The sequence below is a fragment of the Homalodisca vitripennis genome, unplaced genomic scaffold, assembly GCF_021130785.1.
Source record: "Homalodisca vitripennis isolate AUS2020 unplaced genomic scaffold, UT_GWSS_2.1 ScUCBcl_1138;HRSCAF=4387, whole genome shotgun sequence".
Lineage (NCBI taxonomy): Eukaryota > Metazoa > Arthropoda > Insecta > Hemiptera > Cicadellidae > Homalodisca > Homalodisca vitripennis.
Genome location: NW_025777246.1, coordinates 22,700 through 49,729, shown reverse-complemented (window position 1 = coordinate 49,729; position 27,030 = coordinate 22,700). Strand labels below are relative to the sequence as shown.

Below are 27,030 nucleotides of genomic sequence, written 5' to 3'. Positions count from 1 at the left end.
CAATGGAAGTCCGCCTTAGTTCGTCCACTAAATAAAATTAAATCTCCATCTGAACCCCAAGACTACCGACCAATTAGTATCTTACCAGCTCTCTCGAAAGGCCTTGAGCGAATAGTTCATTCACAAATATCAGATTTCTTGTCTAAAAATAATATTATTAATGTTTTTCAGTCTGGCTTTCACCAAAATCATAATAAAGAAACTGCACTTCTGAAAATAACTGATGACATTCGATTAGCCATGGATCGAGGTCTTTATACTTTACTAGTTCTATTCGATTTCAGCAAGGCCTTCAATACAATCATTCTATTTAAAAAGCTTCAAAATTTAGGTTTCTCTGAAAATGCTTTAGCATGAATAAAATCATATCTGAGGAACAGAAAGCAGTGTGTGTGCAATGACAACTTAATGTCTGATTTCAGAACTGTGACCTGCGGAGTTCCGCAAGGATCAATTCTTGACCCACTACTTTTTATTTTGTACATAAATGACATTAACACTGTATTGCGACATTGCAAATTTCACTGTTATGCTGATGTCTTACAAATCTACTCACACTTTAACATTATCGACATAAACAAGACTGTAAAGTGCATGAATGAAGACGTACAACGACTTGTTCAATGGGATTTAAAAAATGGACTTAAACTTAACCCGGATAAAACCCAACCCATGATTGTCTGTCATCAACGACTTGCCAACTCCATTGACCTACAAAATACACCGACAATAACTGTAATGTTGAAAGGGTAAAAAGTCTAAGACTAATCATAAGCAACACACTTGGATGGACCGATGCAGTGGTGTACACCTGTAACAGGGTGTTCGCTGCTGTGCACACACTGAAACGAATGCAAGGACTTCTACCATTTCACATTTAACTTCTGTTGATCAAGTCATTTGTGTTTCCTTACTTTAATTACTGCAACGCTGTAATCAATGACATGACTGTAGCCCTTAGCACTAAACTGCAAAGAGCACAAAATTACTGCATTTGCTTTCTGTTTGATTTACAACGAAGTGATCATGTTACACCATATTTTATTCAATCATCAATACTAAAATTAGCTCATTCAAGATCGATTCGAATTTTGTCATTGTTGTACTCTATTATTAATACGGATTCACCAAAATATTTATCTGAAAACTTTCAGTTTTTGGCGGCGAGTGGCACAAGAGAGACTCGGTCTGGTGCACTAAGTCTCAGAATTCCAATACACAGAACCAAAACCTATAACCGATCCTTCACCGTTACCGCCTGTAGATTATGGAACTCCTTACCAGATCCTGTCAAACAAATTGAGAGCCGAAAACGGTTTGTAGCGGAGCTGAGATGAAAATACCTGGACCGGATGATCGGGGCGGGCGGTGGGGCTACTCTTTGAATCATGTCTGTGTGAATGGAATACTGTAAGTGTAAGTTATAGTTAATTAGCCTTAATTTGCATATTAAGACATATTTTTTAAGAGGTTAAATGTAAGAAAGGACCATATGGTCCTAATTTCGCCTCAATAAAGAAGTGTTTCTTTCTTTTCCCATTCACAACAGCAAGGCACCAGAATCAACTGCAGTGTACAGTTTGTAAACAATCTCTTGCGTAAATTCAAATTTATTGCTTAATTGATATCCAAGGTTAAAACCCTTAATATAAGTTATAGCTAGTTGTAATCTTTATACATTGTAAAACTCGTTGACCAGTAACAATTTGTTAGAGTGATACAAACTTTGATTTTATCTGGCAGGATTTAATTACTAATGGAAATTTATTAAAAAAACAAAATGCGCACACATGCCAAAGCCAAGACTGTTTTGAAGTTCGAAGGAACTCTAAAATTGAGTAGGAACCTGTTTTTTCTTCGACTGCTGGAATCAGCCCTAACTTATTTTTAAGATATAAAATGGTTTTTAAAATACTTGTACACAGAGAGGGAAGGCATATATACCAAGGTCACAGAAAGCAACTCTTCAAGAATGAATTAGAGGGAGGCCTCTTATAATTCAAACAGCTCTCTTTTGTTCAATGAAAGCTTTGTGAACATGGGCAGAGCCCTCTCCATACTTCCACCCTGTACGCCATGAGAGAGGAGCCATAATGTACTCTGAGCAAAGCTTCCCAGTCTATCAAGGGGTACAGTGGGTAAAAGGAAGGCCACACCACCATCAGGTGTGCCTTTTGGATGATCTTGCTCGTTTTCTTTGCTGTCAACAAAATATACCCCGTACATTCTGATGGCTTCCGAAGGGGTGTCAGGGCGGAGCCAAGTCTCAGACACTCCAAAAACGTCAAAGCAAAAATCACAAACCAATGGACTCATAGCATCAATCCCAGTATTTAAAGATCTCATGTTGGGATGCACGAATTTTGATGTCCACTTCTAGGATCTCTGCAGACATCATAAGGTGCTGGCACTATGCTGTCACGTTGGTGATTCTCTCCTGGCTCTCAAGGAGTAAGCCTGACATGTTCACTTCCTCGCAACTGTCGATTCTTTGCTGCAGTTTCGAGTTCATCTCTCCTAATCTAGCCAGCAGTGTGCTGATACTGTGGATCTCAGCATCACTAAGCTACTCCAGTTTGCAGCACTTTGCAGCTTTGCCCTTGCGACTGTCCTTGAGAGATTTGCAGTAACAATTTGCATTTATTGTGACACAAGGCAAAAATGTTGTGTTTAATGAAAGGCAAATATGATGACACCGATGTATTCGGTAGGTCTATGGGAGGCTATTGTTTATCAAAATAACTAAACTAAGAAAGACCAATTTAACCAAAAATAAATAATAAAATTAACTATATTAAAATTATAACAATTTAATTAGGCCTTAATACATAAACATAGATTAACTAACTTGATTTAATTCAGTCAATTGTATTAAATTTTCTACTTAAGAAACATGTTCCATGTACTTGCTTGTCTTCCATTACTGACATTATCAGAAGTTAGAAATTTATGTTCATTGATTAAATCAATACTCACTCAGTAAACACATAAGATCAATGCACTCATATGAAACTCTAAACACGTTCAATGTCCCCACTATGTGAAATATGAACTTCACTTACGGATATCCTGATAAATAAATATAAAAAAACAAAAGCCACATCAGACATAGTATTCTGCTCCGGAAACTGGATGCTTTTAATATTATAATTATTGCTTTATTTTATTTTTAATATTCTGCCTCAATTTTTTTGTTATGTACATGAACTTGCAATTAAGTACTCTTAAAAAAGAATATTATGTACTAACTGATTTTCCAATCTATAGATACTCGTAAAGTGGACTTATAATTTATTATGGATGTTAATCCTGACACGTCATACAAATCATTATTGTATTCAACAATAAAGATTATATGCATGACCCTATGTACTGATATATTTTCAAAGTAATCAATGTATCGAACTTAATTTGATAACAGAAAATTTATGGTACATTTTTTTCAATTGCATATTATGATATACAGATCTGTGTATTGTTCTACATTTTAATGAGATAAAAGATAAAGAAAAGAACAATAAATTAATACTGAAAGGATAACAGATTAATAACAGAAAGGAGACAAGGTCAGCTGGGCAATGTTATAGTAACTTTATTCTATTATCTCTTTAAAATTAAAATAAAATAATTAATTTTAACTTGTTTTTGATTAAACAATTTTTAATAAATGAAAGATATTTTATCAAAATATATTACATTACAATGATGAGGCTCTTTTCTCTTTACTCCCAAGCTATCTTATGACACAATTCTCTATTTTTTAAATATTACTTTATTTATGGAATAAGGTAATACTTGTGGATTCTTCTCCTTGTGTTCCTGTGATTCTACTTTTGCATTGCAGATTTGTGCATTCCAAATGGCCTGTGTTAGCTTTGGCACAATGAGAAAAACAGATGCAGCACTTAACTTGCCTACTACTTTCATGTTTCCTTTATAACTAGAAGTACTTCAGATGATTTTGGCACAGCCTGTTGTTATATGGATCTGCAATGGTTCGTAGAAAATATCCTAATCCTAATATTATTATAAATGCGAAAGTGCCTTTGATTGTTTGTTTTGCTTTCACACAAACTATTCAACCGATTGTACTGAAATTTGACACGGACATTCTTCGGTTCCCTGGGATGAATATAGGCCTATTCTTATTTCGAAAATCCTTCAGGGCTACGCCCCACTAGTCTCTAAAAGCAGTTAAAAAACCCATCTCAGTGGGTTAGATCATAAAGGTTGAATAAACAATATTATTTTCCTGTTGAAATTATATTTCATTTATAGGAAAATACAATCTTGAAATAGTAAAATACATTTATTATATACGAAGATAACATTTCAATAATACTTGCGCGTTGTGTACTATATTGAAAGCAGAATAAGGCAGTTGTAAGAGGCATGATCATTCAGAAATGCACTGTTCTCACTTTCTGACAGGATGTATGGGGTGATCAAGAAGCGGGAACACAGGAATATTGCTGTTGTATTTGTTCAACTCCTTCATTCCTCCCTCTGCAATGGTCCACAACTCTGGAAACTCCTGCTTGAATGTGTTATACCACTTGGTTATGTGCTTGTATTCAGCGAGTGAGAAATCAATGGCCTCCAAGCACAAGGTTGCTGCGACCAAAGCAAAGTCAGCAATAGTCAGGTTGTCTGAAAATGGAACAAATGATTTTGGTTGTAGAATAATGCCAGTTGGAACATTGGTAATTTTAAAGTAGAGGGCCTGAGGAACCAAAACTGTCTATTCTGTAATTTTCGTAAGCTGTCAAAATTAGGAATTTTGGATTTGAAAAAATCTGTTATGTAAGGTAAATACCAAGGCCAAGTAATTTGTAAATCTAACCATGTTACATTTAGACATAAGTATTCATACAATTACAGAAACATAAAAATCTCCAGCAAATAGTGGAATCTCATGATTCAGAGAAATATAGATACATCTCAAAAACAACAAATAAGCATAATAAAAATAAAACTCCACTTAAGTTAAATTATTTCAGAAACTGTCATTACTATTATATATTGATAAGTCAACCAGTTAAACATTTTACAAGTCAAACTTATTACGTATTGCACTAATATGACATCAATTGAAGTTGTGATTCAGGGTTTATGTAGAGACTACACTTAAATGTGTCTCATTTAAGATACTCAAGATTTTCACAACATGTTGAAATACGTTAACAAAATGAAACCAAAGAACACATAAAAAGAATATTGATTTACCTCCAGCAGAGAACTTTGTGTTTTGCCTCTCCAAAATTGTATCAAATTGTGCAAGAACATAATTAAGTTTTTTCAGTCCACCTGGTGCCCTTTCATAATCAAAAAATATTGGACCAACCTGGAACAAAAAAATAAGAATTTGTGGTTTTTACCTAGACATAAGAGTCAACTGTAAAATATGATCAACATGCACTGTTACAAATTCTTTATGATTTAACAATCAAGAATCTTTATTAGTCATAATAACATTATTAAAATGCATTGACATCGTCACCAGAGCTTCAATAAAATATTAAATCTAGATACATTACATTAATGTTAATTCCAGTGAAAACCTGACTGGCCAGATGAAATAACAGTATACTATGTATAACTAAGCATGGACAATCAACAATAAATCCATGTATTAATAGATTTTTAGAGAAAATAAATTAATAACATTGTAATAAAATGGTTAACATTCAATAATAAATAAATAAATAGTACAATAACAGACAATTTAAAACAGTAACATTTAAAACATTTATGTGAGCTACAATACAGATAGGTTTAAAATTTAAAAAGAAACATCTATCACAGACAGTGTCAGGTATTCATCTATACTATAAAAAGGTCAATGAAATTAGGCAAAAAGGAGTTACATAATATTATGTGAAAAGTTATGAAATTTGTTTTGTTAAAAAACAATATTAACTTTTTTTCCTGCAATGACATAAAACAACATGATTCCATTAATATACTATACTATACTAATTTTTTACAAACAAAAAACTGACCATATCAAACCTCCCTCAAGAGCTTAAATTCAAGAATTTCACTGTCAACTATGATATTCTATGAAGCTCAATATTTGTTATTCTCTTTTTCACTGCTGTTCTAGTAGAAAATCCAAATTTAAATACAGTGATTGTTAGCTATGTGTTATATGAAGCTCAATATTTGTTATTCTCTTTTTCACTGCTGTTCTAGTATAAAATCCAAATTTAAATACAGTGATTGTTAGCTATGTGTTATATGAAGCTCAATATTTGTTATTCTCTTTTTCACTGCTGTTCTAGTATAAAATTTAAATTTAAATACAGTGATTGTTAGCTATGGTGTTATATGAAGTTCAATATTTGTTATTCCCTTTTTCAATGCTGTTCTAGTATAAAATTCAAATTTAAATACAGTGATTGTTAGCTATGTGTTATATGAAGCTCAATATTTGTTATTCTCTTTTTCACTGCTGTTCTAGTATAAAATCCAAATTTAAATACAGTGATTGTTAGCTATGTGTTATATGAAGCTCAATATTTGTTATTCTCTTTTTCACTGCTGTTCTAGTATAAAATCCAAATTTAAATACAGTGATTGTTAGCTATGGTGTTATATGAAGTTCAATATTTGTTATTCCCTTTTTCAATGCTGTTCTAGTATAAAATTCAAATTTAAATACAGTGATTGTTAGCTATGTGTTATATGAAGCTCAATATTTGTTATTCTCTTTTTCACTGCTGTTCTAGTATAAAATCCAAATTTAAATACAGTGATTGTTAGCTATGTGTTATATGAAGCTCAATATTTGTTATTCTCTTTTTCACTGCTGTTCTAGTATAAAATCCAAATTTAAATACAGTGATTGTTAGCTATGTGTTATATGAAGCTCAATATTTGTTATTCTCTTTTTCACTGCTGTTCTAGTATAAAATTCAAATTTAAATACAGTGATTGTTAGCTATGTGTTATATGAAGCTCAATATTTGTTATTCTCTTTTTCACTGCTGTTCTAGTATAAAATTTAAATTTAAATACAGTGATTGTTAGCCATGGTGTTATATGAAGTTCAATATTTGTTCAATATTGCCCTTTTTCAATGCTGTTCTAGTATAAAATTCAAATTTAAATACAGTGATTGTTAGCTATGTGTTATATGAAGCTCAATATTTGTTATTCTCTTTTTCACTGCTGTTCTAGTATAAAATCCAAATTTAAATACAGTCATTGTTAGGTATGGTGTTATATGAAGCTCAATATTTGTTATTCTCTTTTTCACTAAACTGTTCTAGGATAAAATTCAAATTTAAATACAGTGATTGTTAGCTATGTGTTATATGAAGCTCAATATTTGTTATTCTCTTTTTCACTGCTGTTCTAGTATAAAATTTAAATTTAAATACAGTGATTGTTAGCCATGGTGTTATATGAAGTTCATTATTTGTTATTCCCTTTTTCAATGCTGTTCTAGTATAAAATTCAAATTTAAATACAGTGATTGTTAGCTATGTGTTATATGAAGTTCAATATTTGTTATTCCCTTTTTCAATGCTGTTCTAGTATAAAATCCAAATTTAAATACAGTGATTGTTAGCTATGGTGTTATATGAAGCTCAATATTTGTTATTCTCTTTTTCACTGCTGTTCTAGTATAAAATTCAAATTTAAATACAGTGATTGTTAGCTATGTGTTATATGAAGCTCAATATTTGTTATTCTCTTTTTCACTGCTGTTCTAGTATAAAATTTAAATTTAAATACAGTGATTGTTAGCTATGGTGTTATATGAAGCTCAATATTTGTTATTCTCTTTTTCAATGCTGTTCTAGTATAAAATCCAAATTTAAATACAGTGATTGTTAGCTATGTGTTATATGAAGCTCAATATTTGTTATTCTCTTTTTCACTGCTGTTCTAGTATAAAATCCAAATTTAAATACAGTGATTGTTAGCTATGTGTTATATGAAGCTCAATATTTGTTATTCTCTTTTTCACTGCTGTTCTAGTATAAAATTTAAATTTAAATACAGTGATTGTTAGCTATGGTGTTATATGAAGTTCAATATTTGTTCAATATTGCCCTTTTTCAATGCTGTTCTAGTATAAAATTCAAATTTAAATACAGTGATTGTTAGCTATGTGTTATATGAAGCTCAATATTTGTTATTCTCTTTTTCACTGCTGTTCTAGTATAAAATCCAAATTTAAATACAGTCATTGTTAGGTATGGTGTTATGAAGCTCAATATTTGTTATTCTCTTTTTCACTAAACTGTTCTAGGATAAAATTCAAATTTAAATACAGTGATTGTTAGCTATGTGTTATATGAAGCTCAATATTTGTTATTCTCTTTTTCACTGCTGTTCTAGTATAAAATTTAAATTTAAATACAGTGATTGTTAGCCATGGTGTTATATGAAGTTCATTATTTGTTATTCCCTTTTTCAATGCTGTTCTAGTATAAAATTCAAATTTAAATACAGTGATTGTTAGCTATGTGTTATATGAAGTTCAATATTTGTTATTCCCTTTTTCAATGCTGTTCTAGTATAAAATTTAAATTTAAATACAGTGATTGTTAGCCATGGTGTTATATGAAGTTCAATATTTGTTATTCCCTTTTTCAATGCTGTTCTAGTATAAAATTCAAATTTAAATACAGTGATTATTAGCTATGTGTTATATGAAGCTCAATATTTGTTATTCTCTTTTTCACTGCTGTTCTAGTATAAAATCCAAATTTAAATACAGTGATTGTTAGCTATGTGTTATATGAAGCTCAATATTTGTTATTCTCTTTTTCACTGCTGTTCTAGTATAAAATCCAAATTTAAATACAGTCATTGTTAGGTATGGTGTTATGAAGCTCAATATTTGTTATTCTCTTTTTCACTAAACTGTTCTAGGATAAAATTCAAATTTAAATACAGTGATTGTTAGCTATGTGTTATATGAAGCTCAATATTTGTTATTCTCTTTTTCACTGCTGTTCTAGTATAAAATTTAAATTTAAATACAGTGATTGTTAGCCATGGTGTTATATGAAGTTCATTATTTGTTATTCCCTTTTTCAATGCTGTTCTAGTATAAAATTCAAATTTAAATACAGTGATTGTTAGCTATGTGTTATATGAAGTTCAATATTTGTTATTCCCTTTTTCAATGCTGTTCTAGTATAAAATTTAAATTTAAATACAGTGATTGTTAGCCATGGTGTTATATGAAGTTCAATATTTGTTATTCCCTTTTTCAATGCTGTTCTAGTATAAAATTCAAATTTAAATACAGTGATTATTAGCTATGTGTTATATGAAGCTCAATATTTGTTATTCTCTTTTTCACTGCTGTTCTAGTATAAAATCCAAATTTAAATACAGTGATTGTTAGCTATGTGTTATATGAAGCTCAATATTTGTTATTCTCTTTTTCACTGCTGTTCTAGTATAAAATCCAAATTTAAATACAGTCATTGTTAGGTATGGTGTTATGAAGCTCAATATTTGTTATTCTCTTTTTCACTAAACTGTTCTAGGATAAAATTCAAATTTAAATACAGTGATTGTTAGCTATGTGTTATATGAAGCTCAATATTTGTTATTCTCTTTTTCACTGCTGTTCTAGTATAAAATTTAAATTTAAATACAGTGATTGTTAGCCATGGTGTTATATGAAGTTCATTATTTGTTATTCCCTTTTTCAATGCTGTTCTAGTATAAAATTCAAATTTAAATACAGTGATTGTTAGCTATGTGTTATATGAAGTTCAATATTTGTTATTCTCTTTTTCACTGCTGTTCTAGTATAAAATTTAAATTTAAATACAGTGATTGTTAGCCATGGTGTTATATGAAGTTCAATATTTGTTATTCCCTTTTTCAATGCTGTTCTAGTATAAAATTCAAATTTAAATACAGTGATTGTTAGCTATGTGTTATATGAAGCTCAATATTTGTTATTCTCTTTTTCACTGCTGTTCTAGTATAAAATCCAAATTTAAATACAGTGATTGTTAGCTATGGTGTTATATGAAGCTCAATATTTGTTATTCTCTTTTTCACTGCTGTTCTAGTATAAAATTCAAATTTAAATACAGTGATTGTTAGCTATGTGTTATATGAAGCTCAATATTTGTTATTCTCTTTTTCACTGCTGTTCTAGTATAAAATCCAAATTTAAATACAGTGATTGTTAGCTATGTGTTATATGAAGCTCAATATTTGTTATTCTCTTTTTCACTGCTGTTCTAGTATAAAATCCAAATTTAAATACAGTGATTGTTAGCTATGTGTTATATGAAGCTCAATATTTGTTATTCTCTTTTTCACTGCTGTTCTAGTATAAAATCCAAATTTAAATACAGTGATTGTTAGCTATGTGTTATATGAAGCTCAATATTTGTTATTCTCTTTTTCACTGCTGTTCTAGTATAAAATTTAAATTTAAATACAGTGATTGTTAGCCATGGTGTTATATGAAGTTCAATATTTGTTCAATATTGCCCTTTTTCAATGCTGTTCTAGTATAAAAATTCAAATTTAAATACAGTGATTGTTAGCTATGTGTTATATGAAGCTCAATATTTGTTATTCTCTTTTTCACTGCTGTTCTAGTATAAAATCCAAATTTAAATACAGTCATTGTTAGGTATGGTGTTATGAAGCTCAATATTTGTTATTCTCTTTTTCACTAAACTGTTCTAGGATAAAATTCAAATTTAAATACAGTGATTGTTAGCTATGTGTTATATGAAGCTCAATATTTGTTATTCTCTTTTTCACTGCTGTTCTAGTATAAAATTTAAATTTAAATACAGTGATTGTTAGCCATGGTGTTATATGAAGTTCATTATTTGTTATTCCCTTTTTCAATGCTGTTCTAGTATAAAATTCAAATTTAAATACAGTGATTGTTAGCTATGTGTTATATGAAGTTCAATATTTGTTATTCCCTTTTTCAATGCTGTTCTAGTATAAAATTTAAATTTAAATACAGTGATTGTTAGCTATGTGTTATATGAAGCTCAATATTTGTTATTCTCTTTTTCACTGCTGTTCTAGTATAAAATTTAAATTTAAATACAGTGATTGTTAGCCATGGTGTTATATGAAGTTCAATATTTGTTATTCCCTTTTTCAATGCTGTTCTAGTATAAAATTCAAATTTAAATACAGTGATTGTTAGCTATGTGTTATATGAAGCTCAATATTTGTTATTCTCTTTTTCACTGCTGTTCTAGTATAAAATCCAAATTTAAATACAGTGATTGTTAGCTATGTGTTATATGAAGCTCAATATTTGTTATTCTCTTTTTCACTGCTGTTCTAGTATAAAATTCAAATTTAAATACAGTGATTGTTAGCTATGTGTTATATGAAGCTCAATATTTGTTATTCTCTTTTTCACTGCTGTTCTAGTATAAAATTCCAAATTTAAATACAGTGATTGTTAGCTATGTGTTATATGAAGCTCAATATTTGTTATTCTCTTTTTCACTGCTGTTCTAGTATAAAATCCAAATTTAAATACAGTGATTGTTAGCTATGGTGTTATATGAAGCTCAATATTTGTTATTCTCTTTTTCACTAAACTGTTCTAGTATAAAATTCAAATTTAAATACAGTGATTGTTAGCTATGTGTTATATGAAGCTCAATATTTGTTATTCTCTTTTTCACTGCTGTTCTAGTATAAAATTTAAATTTAAATACAGTGATTGTTAGCCATGGTGTTATATGAAGTTCAATATTTGTTATTGCCCTTTTTCAATGCTGTTCTAGTATAAAATTCAAATTTAAATACAGTGATTGTTAGCTATGTGTTATATGAAGCTCAATATTTGTTATTCTCTTTTTCAATGCTGTTCTAGTATAAAATTTAAATTTAAATACAGTGATTGTTAGCTATGGTGTTATATGAAGCTCAATATTTGTTATTCTCTTTTTCACTGCTGTTCTAGTATAAAATTCAAATTTAAATACAGTGATTGTTAGCTATGTGTTATATGAAGCTCAATATTTGTTATTCTCTTTTTCACTGCTGTTCTAGTATAAAATTCCAAATTTAAATACAGTGATTGTTAGCTATGTGTTATATGAAGCTCAATATTTGTTATTCTCTTTTTCACTGCTGTTCTAGTATAAAATCCAAATTTAAATACAGTGATTGTTAGCTATGTGTTATATGAAGCTCAATATTTGTTATTCTCTTTTTCACTGCTGTTCTAGTATAAAATTCAAATTTAAATACAGTGATTGTTAGCTATGTGTTATATGAAGCTCAATATTTGTTATTCTCTTTTTCACTGCTGTTCTAGTATAAAATCCAAATTTAAATACAGTGATTGTTAGCTATGGTGTTATATGAAGCTTCAATATTTGTTATTCTCTTTTTCACTGCTGTTCTAGTATAAAATTCAAATTTAAATACAGTGATTGTTAGCTATGTGTTATATGAAGCTCAATATTTGTTATTCTCTTTTTCACTGCTGTTCTAGTATAAAAATCCAAATTTAAATACAGTGATTGTTAGCTATGTGTTATATGAAGCTCAATATTTGTTATTCTCTTTTTCACTGCTGTTCTAGTATAAAATCCAAATTTAAATACAGTGATTGTTAGCTATGTGTTATATGAAGCTCAATATTTGTTATTCTCTTTTTCACTGCTGTTCTAGTATAAAATTTAAATTTAAATACAGTGATTGTTAGCCATGGTGTTATATGAAGTTCAATATTTGTTCAATATTGCCCTTTTTCAATGCTGTTCTAGTATAAAATTCAAATTTAAATACAGTGATTGTTAGCTATGTGTTATATGAAGCTCAATATTTGTTATTCTCTTTTTCACTGCTGTTCTAGTATAAAATCCAAATTTAAATACAGTCATTGTTAGGTATGGTGTTATGAAGCTCAATATTTGTTATTCTCTTTTTCACTAAACTGTTCTAGGATAAAATTCAAATTTAAATACAGTGATTGTTAGCTATGTGTTATATGAAGCTCAATATTTGTTATTCTCTTTTTCACTGCTGTTCTAGTATAAAATTTAAATTTAAATACAGTGATTGTTAGCCATGGTGTTATATGAAGTTCATTATTTGTTATTCCCTTTTTCAATGCTGTTCTAGTATAAAATTCAAATTTAAATACAGTGATTGTTAGCTATGTGTTATATGAAGTTCAATATTTGTTATTCCCTTTTTCAATGCTGTTCTAGTATAAAATTTAAATTTAAATACAGTGATTGTTAGCCATGGTGTTATATGAAGTTCAATATTTGTTATTCCCTTTTTCAATGCTGTTCTAGTATAAAATTCAAATTTAAATACAGTGATTATTAGCTATGTGTTATATGAAGCTCAATATTTGTTATTCTCTTTTTCACTGCTGTTCTAGTATAAAATCCAAATTTAAATACAGTGATTGTTAGCTATGTGTTATATGAAGCTCAATATTTGTTATTCTCTTTTTCACTGCTGTTCTAGTATAAAATCCAAATTTAAATACAGTGATTGTTAGCTATGTGTTATATGAAGCTCAATATTTGTTATTCTCTTTTTCACTGCTGTTCTAGTATAAAATCCAAATTTAAATACAGTGATTGTTAGGTATGGTGTTATATGAAGCTCAATATTTGTTATTCTCTTTTTCACTAAACTGTTCTAGTATAAAATTCAAATTTAAATACAGTGATTGTTAGCTATGTGTTATATGAAGCTCAATATTTGTTATTCTCTTTTTCACTGCTGTTCTAGTATAAAATTTAAATTTAAATACAGTGATTGTTAGGTATGGTGTTATATGAAGCTCAATATTTGTTATTCTCTTTTTCAATGCTGTTCTAGTATAAAATTCAAATTTAAATACAGTGATTGTTAGCTATGTGTTATATGAAGTTCAATATTTGTTATTCTCTTTTTCAATGCTGTTCTAGTATAAAATTTAAATTTAAATACAGTGATTGTTAGCCATGGTGTTATATGAAGTTCAATATTTGTTATTCCCTTTTTCAATGCTGTTCTAGTATAAAATTCAAATTTAAATACAGTGATTGTTAGCTATGTGTTATATGAAGTTCAATATTTGTTATTCTCTTTTTCAATGCTGTTCTAGTATAAAAATTCCAAATTTAAATACAGTGATTGTTAGCTATGTGTTATATGAAGCTCAATATTTGTTATTCTCTTTTTCACTGCTGTTCTAGTATAAAATTCAAATTTAAATACAGTGATTGTTAGCTATGTGTTATATGAAGCTCAATATTTGTTATTCTCTTTTTCACTGCTGTTCTAGTATAAAATCCAAATTTAAATACAGTGATTGTTAGCTATGTGTTATATGAAGCTCAATATTTGTTATTCTCTTTTTTCACTGCTGTTCTAGTATAAAATTCCAAATTTAAATACAGTGATTGTTAGCTATGTGTTATATGAAGCTCAATATTTGTTATTCTCTTTTTCACTGCTGTTCTAGTATAAAATCCAAATTTAAATACAGTCATTGTTAGGTATGGTGTTATGAAGCTCAATATTTGTTATTCTCTTTTTCACTAAACTGTTCTAGGATAAAATTCAAATTTAAATACAGTGATTGTTAGCTATGTGTTATATGAAGCTCAATATTTGTTATTCTCTTTTTCACTGCTGTTCTAGTATAAAATCCAAATTTAAATACAGTGATTGTTAGCTATGTGTTATATGAAGCTCAATATTTGTTATTCTCTTTTTCACTGCTGTTCTAGTATAAAATTTAAATTTAAATACAGTGATTGTTAGCCATGGTGTTATATGAAGTTCAATATTTGTTCAATATTGCCCTTTTTCAATGCTGTTCTAGTATAAAATTCAAATTTAAATACAGTGATTGTTAGCTATGTGTTATATGAAGCTCAATATTTGTTATTCTCTTTTTCACTGCTGTTCTAGTATAAAATCCAAATTTAAATACAGTCATTGTTAGGTATGGTGTTATGAAGCTCAATATTTGTTATTCTCTTTTTCACTAAACTGTTCTAGGATAAAATTCAAATTTAAATACAGTGATTGTTAGCTATGTGTTATATGAAGCTCAATATTTGTTATTCTCTTTTTCACTGCTGTTCTAGTATAAAATTTAAATTTAAATACAGTGATTGTTAGCCATGGTGTTATATGAAGTTCATTATTTGTTATTCCCTTTTTCAATGCTGTTCTAGTATAAAATTCAAATTTAAATACAGTGATTGTTAGCTATGTGTTATATGAAGTTCAATATTTGTTATTCCCTTTTTCAATGCTGTTCTAGTATAAAATTTAAATTTAAATACAGTGATTGTTAGCCATGGTGTTATATGAAGTTCAATATTTGTTATTCCCTTTTTCAATGCTGTTCTAGTATAAAATTCAAATTTAAATACAGTGATTGTTAGCTATGTGTTATATGAAGCTCAATATTTGTTATTCTCTTTTTCACTGCTGTTCTAGTATAAAATTTAAATTTAAATACAGTGATTGTTAGCCATGGTGTTATATGAAGTTCAATATTTGTTATTCCCTTTTTCACTGCTGTTCTAGTATAAAATCCAAATTTAAATACAGTGATTGTTAGCTATGTGTTATATGAAGCTCAATATTTGTTATTCTCTTTTTCACTGCTGTTCTAGTATAAAATCCAAATTTAAATACAGTCATTGTTAGGTATGGTGTTATATGAAGCTCAATATTTGTTATTCTCTTTTTCACTAAACTGTTCTAGGATAAAATTCCAAATTTAAATACAGTGATTGTTAGCTATGTGTTATATGAAGCTCAATATTTGTTATTCTCTTTTTCACTGCTGTTCTAGTATAAAATTTAAATTTAAATACAGTGATTGTTAGCCATGGTGTTATATGAAGTTCAATATTTGTTCAATATTCCCTTTTTCAATGCTGTTCTAGTATAAAATTCAAATTTAAATACAGTGATTGTTAGCTATGTGTTATATGAAGCTCAATATTTGTTATTCTCTTTTTCACTGCTGTTCTAGTATAAAATCCAAATTTAAATACAGTGATTGTTAGCTATGGTGTTATATGAAGCTCAATATTTGTTATTCTCTTTTTCACTAAACTGTTCTAGGATAAAATTCAAATTTAAATACAGTGATTGTTAGCTATGTGTTATATGAAGCTCAATATTTGTTATTCTCTTTTTCACTGCTGTTCTAGTATAAAATTTAAATTTAAATACAGTGATTGTTAGCCATGGTGTTATATGAAGTTCATTATTTGTTATTCCCTTTTTCAATGCTGTTCTAGTATAAAATTCAAATTTAAATACAGTGATTGTTAGCTATGTGTTATATGAAGTTCAATATTTGTTATTCTCTTTTTCAATGCTGTTCTAGTATAAAATTTAAATTTAAATACAGTGATTGTTAGCCATGGTGTTATATGAAGTTCAATATTTGTTATTCCCTTTTTCAATGCTGTTCTAGTATAAAATTCAAATTTAAATACAGTGATTGTTAGCTATGTGTTATATGAAGCTCAATATTTGTTATTCTCTTTTTCACTGCTGTTCTAGTATAAAATCCAAATTTAAATACAGTGATTGTTAGGTATGGTGTTATATGAAGCTCAATATTTGTTATTCTCTTTTTCACTAAACTGTTCTAGTATAAAATTCCAAATTTAAATACAGTGATTGTTAGCTATGTGTTATATGAAGCTCAATATTTGTTATTCTCTTTTTCACTGCTGTTCTAGTATAAAATTTAAATTTAAATACAGTGATTGTTAGCCATGGTGTTATATGAAGTTCATTATTTGTTATTCCCTTTTTCAATGCTGTTCTAGTATAAAATTCAAATTTAAATACAGTGATTGTTAGCTATGTGTTATATGAAGTTCAATATTTGTTATTCCCTTTTTCAATGCTGTTCTAGTATAAAATTTAAATTTAAATACAGTGATTGTTAGCTATGTGTTATATGAAGCTCAATATTTGTTATTCTCTTTTTCACTGCTGTTCTAGTATAAAATTTAAATTTAAATACAGTGATTGTTAGCCATGGTGTTATATGAAGTTCATTATTTGTTATTCCCTTTTTCACTGCTGTTCTAGTATAAAATCCAAATTTAAATACAGTGATTGTTAGCTATGTGTTATATGAAGCTCAATATTTGTTATTCTCTTTTTCACTGCTGTTCTAGTATAAAATCCAAATTTAAATACAGTCATTGTTAGCTATGGTGTTATATGAAGCTCAATATTTGTTATTCTCTTTTTCACTAAACTGTTCTAGGATAAAATTCAAATTTAAATACAGTGATTGTTAGCTATGTGTTATATGAAGCTCAATATTTGTTATTCTCTTTTTCACTGCTGTTCTAGTATAAAATCCAAATTTAAATACAGTGATTGTTAGCTATGGTGTTATATGAAGCTCAATATTTGTTATTCTCTTTTTCACTGCTGTTCTAGTATAAAATTCAAATTTAAATACAGTGATTGTTAGCTATGTGTTATATGAAGTTCAATATTTGTTATTCTCTTTTTCACTGCTGTTCTAGTATAAAATCCAAATTTAAATAACAGTGATTGTTAGCTATGTGTTATATGAAGCTCAATATTTGTTATTCTCTTTTTCACTGCTGTTCTAGTATAAAATCCAAATTTAAATACAGTGATTGTTAGCTATGTGTTATATGAAGCTCAATATTTGTTATTCTCTTTTTCACTGCTGTTCTAGTATAAAATTTAAATTTAAATACAGTGATTGTTAGCCATGGTGTTATATGAAGTTCAATATTTGTTCAATATTGCCCTTTTCAATGCTGTTCTAGTATAAAATTCAAATTTAAATACAGTGATTGTTAGCTATGTGTTATATGAAGTTCAATATTTGTTATTCCCTTTTTCAATGCTGTTCTAGTATAAAATTCAAATTTAAATACAGTGATTGTTAGCTATGTGTTATATGAAGCTCAATATTTGTTATTCTCTTTTTCACTGCTGTTCTAGTATAAAATCCAAATTTAAATACAGTCATTGTTAGGTATGGTGTTATGAAGCTCAATATTTGTTATTCTCTTTTTCACTAAACTGTTCTAGGATAAAATTCAAATTTAAATACAGTGATTGTTAGCTATGTGTTATATGAAGCTCAATATTTGTTATTCTCTTTTTCACTGCTGTTCTAGTATAAAATTTAAATTTAAATACAGTGATTGTTAGCCATGGTGTTATATGAAGTTCATTATTTGTTATTCCCTTTTTCAATGCTGTTCTAGTATAAAATTCAAATTTAAATACAGTGATTGTTAGCTATGTGTTATATGAAGTTCAATATTTGTTATTCCCTTTTTCAATGCTGTTCTAGTATAAAATTTAAATTTAAATACAGTGATTGTTAGCCATGGTGTTATATGAAGTTCAATATTTGTTATTCCCTTTTTCAATGCTGTTCTAGTATAAAATTCAAATTTAAATACAGTGATTATTAGCTATGTGTTATATGAAGCTCAATATTTGTTATTCTCTTTTTCACTGCTGTTCTAGTATAAAATCCAAATTTAAATACAGTGATTGTTAGCTATGTGTTATATGAAGCTCAATATTTGTTATTCTCTTTTTCACTGCTGTTCTAGTATAAAATCCAAATTTAAATACAGTCATTGTTAGGTATGGTGTTATGAAGCTCAATATTTGTTATTCTCTTTTTCACTAAACTGTTCTAGTATAAAATTCAAATTTAAATACAGTGATTGTTAGCTATGTGTTATATGAAGCTCAATATTTGTTATTCTCTTTTTCACTGCTGTTGTAGTAGAAAATCCAAATTTAAATAACAGTGATTGTTAGCTATGTGTTATATGAAGCTCAATATTTGTTATTCTCTTTTTCACTGCTGTTCTAGTATAAAATCCAAATTTAAATACAGTGATTGTTAGCTATGTGTTATATGAAGCTCAATATTTGTTATTCTCTTTTTCACTGCTGTTCTAGTATAAAATTTAAATTTAAATACAGTGATTGTTAGCCATGGTGTTATATGAAGTTCAATATTTGTTCAATATTGCCCTTTTTCAATGCTGTTCTAGTATAAAATTCAAATTTAAATACAGTGATTGTTAGCTATGTGTTATATGAAGTTCAATATTTGTTATTCCCTTTTTCAATGCTGTTCTAGTATAAGATTTAAATTTAAATACAGTGATTGTTAGCTATGGTGTTATGAAGCTCAATATTTGTTATTCTCTTTTTCACTGCTGTTCTAGTATAAAATTCAAATGTAAATACAGTGATTATTAGCTATGTGTTATATGAAGCTCAATATTTGTTATTCTATTTTTCACTACTGTTCTAGTATAAAATTCAAATTTAAATACAGTGATTGTTAGCTATGTTGTTATGAAGCTCAATATTTGTTATTCTCCTTTTCACTACTGTTCTAGTATAAAATTTAAATTTAAATACAGTGATTGTTTGTTAGCTATGTGTTATGAAGCTCAATATTTTAATATTCTGAAGGCTTGCCACAAAACTAATTAAATACAAGAGTAATTGGAATGTATACTTACTGCATAATCAACAATTCTTGCATAGTAGGAAGCTACATTGAATGCCAACCTGTGGTTCACTATTGCTCTCTTCTTGGCCTCATTTGGGTAAATTGGATCATCCTTTTTGTATTGTTCGGCTAAATACTGCAATATGGCTGTACTGTAACATAAAGAACTCATTTTCAACATTTTAAACAGATGCATATAAGAACTACTTTATCTATACAGGACTGTAGATGATTGAAAAGGCAGTAAAACTGAAACTTTTTAATTTGAGAAGAAATGACAAACAATATACGATTTACATAGATACTTGGCACATTGGTAGCGTTTAAAAACTTACTATAAATCTTAACTTTAAGATAAGTGTTTGATTGTTTGGTTTCTGTATGTAGAAAGATATATTGTTTATTGAACAATTACTAATTGAATTTTTTACTGGATAAATCTTTGGATCAATGTGGAATATCTACAAAAAGTAGATTTTGTAAGCACAAATTTTTTATATATTATAAATTCCTAGCTCAGTATTTAAAAATTAATATTTGCTCATATAGTCTTATTCCAAACAAAACAAAATTAAAATGTCATACATTTGTTTATGGATAAATATAATAAGTAGTTATTTCAAACGATATAAAAATGACTAATTTTGGTCTAGTCCTTCTAGCACTACCATACGGTCCAAAGCCCTTTCCGCACATGTGCCCAACAAAATATTTGGGATTTGAAGGGTTAACCCTTTTAACCGCCAAAGAGGTATACAACTTAGCACAAGATGGTTGCCAAACACTATCAGCTGATTGTCTGAAGGTAGTCAACTCTACAACTGGTGCCATGACTGAACAATGATGTGGTGAAATTCACTAATTTGCTTACATCTGTTGAAACAGACAATAGCTACAGGTATAGTTCTAAAATAATTGGTTTGTCTTCAACACCTTCACTGCTGGTCTATACTGAGTGACAATAACTATTCTGTGAAGGAAACAGGATTTTTTCGGACATTTGCCATCGTTCAGTGAAACAAGAAAACATCGTTTCACTGAACGATGGCAAATGTCCGGAAAAATCCTGTTTCCTTCACAATCCTTCCATCGTCAAAAATAACCTTTAAACAAAGAATAACTATTCTCATAAGAGAGCAAGTGCAAGAGCAAGGGCGACTCCCATGGTTAACATGTTAATTGTTCTACATTTATATATTTATGAAGCTTGGCATACACCACTTGAACTCCATACCAAAATACTGATGGTAGGAAAAAATGTACAAAAACCATTTGACTTTCCGGAGGTGAAAACCTGCGTTGCAGACTATTTGGAAAAAACTGAAAACCTGATTACCTTCTATGTTATTGCCTTGTGTTACACATCATTCATACTTCACCTACACCAAAACAAATTTAGCATGAAGTATTTAAATATTTTATTTATATAATTAATTTTATACATATATATTTTTTGAACATAATTTTAAAAAAGAAACAATTTTAACCCCAGAAATGGCAAGTTTTAAAGTTTTTAACTTTTTTCACTCATTACTGTATATGGCACATTTGACAGTTCGTGTTGCGGAGTTTGGTGAGTTCATGATCATGGCCAAGGACATCACCAGGTGGAAGACCAACTTCTCTGTCTGACTCACACAATTGTGAGAGAACACTTTACTAGGAAATCACGTCTGCTACATGGTCTGTCAGAATAAACTTCGTCATCACTAGAAATAGGATGATCCAAAACAAGCTCTCTATCACTTGATGGTTGTTCTAAAGTTTCCAAACATAATGAACAACTACAACTATAACTTAAGAAAGCTAAACCACAATAATAACAACACTATTAAATACATTTTTCTATAAAATACTATTGGATTTGTAACTCCAAGCACAAAACCCAGCACTTGTTAACGGTTTTTACAACAGCATGGCTGATGCGTATTATGTTCAAGTCAGCTATCTTTTGAAAACGATGTTCGATAATCGAAGTAAGAACAATAAATCTGATATGCTCTTCCAGTATATATCAAATAAAAGTCATTTGCAATCAATTGAAAATCACCTTAAATGCCTAAAATTTAAATAACTGGACGTCTACTTGGCGACGAATATTTGTCTTTGAAAATTCTTTTCATGTAAGTTATAGGGTTAACATGTGCACTTACTTTATATTATTCTAAATTAATTTAGTTTCATACATTAACAAAAAAACTAGATTAATTGAAAGATAAATGTGTAATAAGGTTTTATATAAAAGTACGTGACTCATAAAACCTGTAGGTGTATGACACAAAAACTCTGATATTACCTAAAAGAAGAAGTAGTGAACCATCGTCGACCTACACAATAAGAATCTTTGGGTATTTTATTGGTAGCCTGGGGTTTAAGGGTTAATTTTATTACAATAACAAACCAAATCATAAAAAATTTTTAAAATTTAAATTTTAAAATGTACACAGTGATTTTTTTCACACAACAAATGTATTTTCTTAAACATAATTACCTTCTGAGATACGCAACAATTTGTAATCAATCTTACAAAAGAGATTTATTTTTGAAGGAAAAAACATCAACTCTATCAATGGCCATTTAATAGAGAACCCAGTTAGGAAATTAATAATACAAGATTATCATAATCAACCTTACCTTTCACTGAGAAAAAATCCATTGTCATCTAGTGTAGGTATTTCTTTTTGTGGATTCATCTGAAAAATTATGCATACCTGTAAGTAAGTCTATAAATTTAAATAATTAGTTACCGCACATTGAACACCCAAGATTACAACTAAATTTTGCTTGATCTGTTGGTATCTTGAAGGAAAATAACATACTCCGCAAGAAGAATGTAGAATTAACTTAACAATTACAGATCCAACATCTATCTTATATGAGTTATTAAAGGTACAGCGTGACAACACTTAAAGTCTAGAGTTGAACTCATTGTTGCATAATGCAATGTTGCATACAGAAGACAATGTTTAATATATGTATTTTTCATTAAGTTTAATTTGGTTTTTAAGAAGAAGCATGGTTTCCACTAGATACATGTGGCAGCTGGAAAAAGACAGTAAACCTGAAGTGTAGCCAAACTGAGTATTTTGCCAAAGTACAAAAGTAAGGGTAAACATACTGCATAATGAAGGAGGAGGAGCTCTTCTTATTGGAATATAAATTTTCTATTATTTCACAAAAGAAAACTCACAATTATCCAATAATTAGTGTATTTTTCACGAGGCCTTTCGACATCGAAGATGCCATCATCAGGTGTGAATCAACAATTTAAAAACAAATATCAGCTGAGTAAAACTAACAACATTTATATGGTTAAAATTAAAATAAAATGAAATAAATATTAGTATATGTATAAAAGTTTGGGTCAAAAAAGAATTTAGTTATATTTTAAGGAATGGTGAATTTTGAATCGGTCCAAAATCATTGTTTAAAATTGTATCTTTGTGTTTTGTTATGTACAATGTTTTCATATGCGTCGAGTTCTTCTTGTTTGTGGACTTCTTTTAATAATGTAAAGTTTTTAAATGTGTGGTTTGTTTCAAAAGCATGTTTGGCAATAGCAGATTTATCAGTTTGTCCATATTTATAATATCTTTCGTGTTCTTTAAATCTTTTTTTAATAGTTCTTTTTGTTTGGCCAATATAAATTTTATCACAATCTTCACAGTTAATTTTGTAAATGCCACTTTTATTTTCGTCTAAAATTTTATCTTTAGGATTTCCAATTAGGTTATTTATCTTATATGGTGTGTAAAATGTTATGTTTATGTCTTGATGTTTTCTAAATACTTTTTTAATTTCTTTATAAAATGGACCATAACTCATGGATTGCCAGTTTCGTTTTTCTTTTTGTTCACTTTTTAAAGTTGTCCTCGATGTTTTTGATAAATTCATCTTTTGTTTCTTTAATAAACTGTCAATTAATTTAGTTGAGTATCCATTGAAAGCTGCTATACTTTTTATGTTTATTATTTCCTTCATGTGTTCATCGTGTTTTAAAGGTGTTGTAAGTAATCTATTAATCATTGTGTGGAAAGCAGCTCTTTTTTGGGAGGGTGGATGGTTCGAATCGTGTGGTATGTATCTGTTGTTGCAAGTGGGTTTTCTGTAAATGTCATATTCTATGTCGCCATTATTCCTTTTCACTAATACATCTAAAAATGGCAATGATGAATTAGTTTCAATTTCACAAGTAAATTTAATAGTCGGATAAAATGTATTTAGTTGATTAATAAAATTTTGAAGGTCTTGGTTTTTGTTAAATATGGCGAAAATGTCATCAACATAACGCAACCACACTCTGGGGAAATAAGTCATATTTTGTTTCGCGTTTAATTCAAATTTTGCTAGGAAAATGTTTGCAATAAAGCATGATAAAGGGTTCCCCATTGCTGTTCCTTCAATTTGTTGATAGAACTGATTTTCGAATTGAAAAGTGGTTTGAGACATGCATAAATCAGTTAACAAGAAGAACTCGACGTATATGAAACATTGTACATAACAAAACACAAAGATACAATTTTAAACAATGATTTTGGACCGATTCAAAATTCACCATTCCTTAAAATATAACTAAATTCTTTTTTGACCCAAACTTTTATACATATACTAATATTTATTTCATTTTATTTTAATTTTAACCATATAAATGTTGTTAGTTTTACTCAGCTGATATTTGTTTTTAAATTGTTGATTCACACCTGATGATGGCATCTTCGATGTCGAAAGGCCTCGTGAAAAATACACTAATTATTGGATAATTGTGAGTTTTCTTTTGTGAAATAATAGAAAATACTGCATAATGTTACCTTATTTATTTTTAGACAACTTAACCCATACATACCTTCTCATACTCTTCTTTCAAGTGCTCCCCTTTAGGAAAATCAACTTCTACAAGTTTGTAGTCAATTTGAAAATGCTTCAAAGCCATCATGACGGCCAAACTTGGAGGACCTTCAGGCACATAGTAGAGGATCATTCCCATGGTGGCCAGCTGGGTCAGATTTCTCTAAATAATAAGACAACATTAATATATAGTTATTATAAGTTTATTATTTAATACTTTTTATTTTTTATTATATTTTACAGTTCCTATTTTAGACAAGATACAAAACATGTGACACATTAATTAAAAAATTTGCCAACATTTCCTACCTTTAGTACTAATCCTGTAACTTAATTATTTCAAGCACCTCTTTTCTATAATACCTCCCTCCCCCTCGTGAAGTAATATAAGGAAGGTAGGTTTAACATTTTTGTTTGTCTTCTAGGAAATGGAAATTGAAACACGTGTTTTAGAACATATTTGGTGGAGATAGGACAACTTCAATCCCCTTTGATCCCAACTTCCATGAACCACACATACCATGAACACCAAAAATATCTGCATAAAATGCCAACTTACTTAAACTTGCGCTATACCAAAATGTTCACAAAGAATCAATCCAAGTTGTGAATTAAACACTATAAAGTAATTTACAAATTATATAGAACCTGTAATCAGATGCCAATGTTAACTATTTATCCAGTTTATTGTTGAGTGAGCATTGCATTGTTGTTTTGACTTTAATACTTAGTTGATGAAATTCAAAATCCATTCACCTTATGCCATTCACTTTATGCTTTCAAAACAACTGAAATCATTTCATTTGAAGCTGTTGTATGTTTGACCTCTGAAATCCAAGGTCTACACTTACCTGAAAACATCGAAAAGCAAGTACCTTCAGCAACAAATAATGAAATTAGTAATCATTCCCTTGCGGATGTATACTTGATCCTTGAACGCAATTCGTCTAACAGGGTCAATAGAATAATGGTTCAAACCAATTGATGAGCGTGAAACCCACTGTGCTAAAACCTATCTATTGCCAGTCGGCGAAAAGTGGTTCTAAACTGTACTTGCACACTGTTATGACAGCTTCAGATAAAATTACTTTGGTTGTTTCGAAGCTAAAAACGGAAGTTAAATGGGTTAAGAATTACATCAACTATGTTGTTTACACTTCCTACTAAAAGCTTTGGACCTATTTAATACTTAGTTATTTCTACTATTATTCACAACATATATTTATTTTTCACCAATTTTTGTTATTTAATATTAGCCCTATTTAGTTTGATTTTTATTAGGTAATAATTATTCTGAATAACTTTCACTATTTAAAGACTTATAAATGTGTCAAATATCCCATATTTTAATCATTTACTGAGATAAACTAATGAAATTCAATATGGTTTCTCATTTTTAATTATACATTTAAATAAAGTATCATATAATCCGTTACCTTTGTATTTATACCCTTGACAATAATTTGTTGTAAGGATTTTCAAGCAAGTTATTTTTAGCATTAAATATATTGCTGGAATAAATAAGGTATTTCCCAAAGTTAACAAAGGTCATGGTTTTGATAGTCTGATTAATGTATTCACAGACAAAACTAGAGTAATTGATGATTGCTGAATACTATAACAATGGCATAATATAGGTATGAAATGACAATGATTAAAGCATCAGTAATTTATTATTTACATTTCTTAACTGAAAATTCAAGCCATCTTTGAGTGGCTGCCATTTCCGGTTCAGTTAATATTAAGTTGACTTAGAACAAGTGGATGTGAGGCAGTTTTCACTTTATGGGGATGGCTTTTTCTGTTTAGGTTAACCTGCAATGTCAGTTTATTTTGTTTCGTCTTTTTACGAGCATTCCTTTTTGTCTGGGTGGTACAGGCTCTTGGGAAGTGTGGACTTTCCTTAGCCTTACAACTTAAAATTATTGATTATGTTTAGGCTAATTATGTTATTATTTAAAAAATAACATAATGCATTGTATGTATGTCTTGTATAATGTAGTGTACTACACATCTATTTGTTGACGTCATCTATAGCAAATATAAATTTGACAAATGACAATAGAGAGATTCTCATTCTGAAATTTCTTGTCTCCCTCAACTTTCATGGTTTTTGCTGAGCATTGATGACACTCAGTCAATCAAGAAATCTCCTTTTGTATATTTCTCTGTATATTTTTAAATATATATATATATATAATGTACTAAGATACAACATTTTAATGACGTTGACGACCTAGAAACTTCCCTGACACTGGCCGCCGAAGCAGGCAATGCCCTACTAGCGGAAAACTGTAAACTTAAGCAGGATCTCACTCTAAATTCACTCACTCTGAATTCTCTAACTCTAAGGAACTCCAAACTGGCACAACAGATAACCGATCAACACACTCTGTCAGAGCTAACCTTTCAAGCCAAGATAGAAGAACTAGAAGCTCAAAATGAAGCCTTACACAGCCGAAACACCCTGCTAGCTGAAAAATTGACCGAAGTTGAAAACCAACTCTCAAAAGAAAAGCAGCTACAGGCTGCTCTAGAAAACACCTTTGAAGAACAAGACCTAAGTAAAGAAAAAATAATATGCAGACTTGAAGAGAAAATTAAGCAGCTCGAAAATACCATTAAAATGCTACAGAGTAGAACAGATAATAGTGGCTGCACTGAAATCAAAG

At 29.1% G+C, this 27,030-nt stretch overlaps 1 protein-coding gene across 1 annotated transcript in view; it reads right to left on the bottom strand.

Annotated features, from left to right (window-relative positions):
- Positions 1 to 4,247: 4,247 nt before the first annotated feature.
- The window catches only part of LOC124371224 (glutathione S-transferase 1-like), a 35,745-nt gene continuing 12,962 nt past the window's right edge, over positions 4,248 to 27,030 (bottom strand). The window contains exons 2-6 of the mRNA XM_046829556.1: positions 24,357 to 24,521; positions 22,148 to 22,206; positions 19,524 to 19,665; positions 5,227 to 5,344; positions 4,248 to 4,650 (exon numbers count right to left, since the gene is read on the bottom strand). Coding sequence (XP_046685512.1) covers positions 4,418 to 4,650; positions 5,227 to 5,344; positions 19,524 to 19,665; positions 22,148 to 22,206; positions 24,357 to 24,497 — 693 coding nt within the window. The 5' untranslated portion in view covers positions 24,498 to 24,521 and the 3' untranslated portion in view covers positions 4,248 to 4,417. The remainder of the gene's footprint in view (positions 4,651 to 5,226; positions 5,345 to 19,523; positions 19,666 to 22,147; positions 22,207 to 24,356; positions 24,522 to 27,030) is intronic.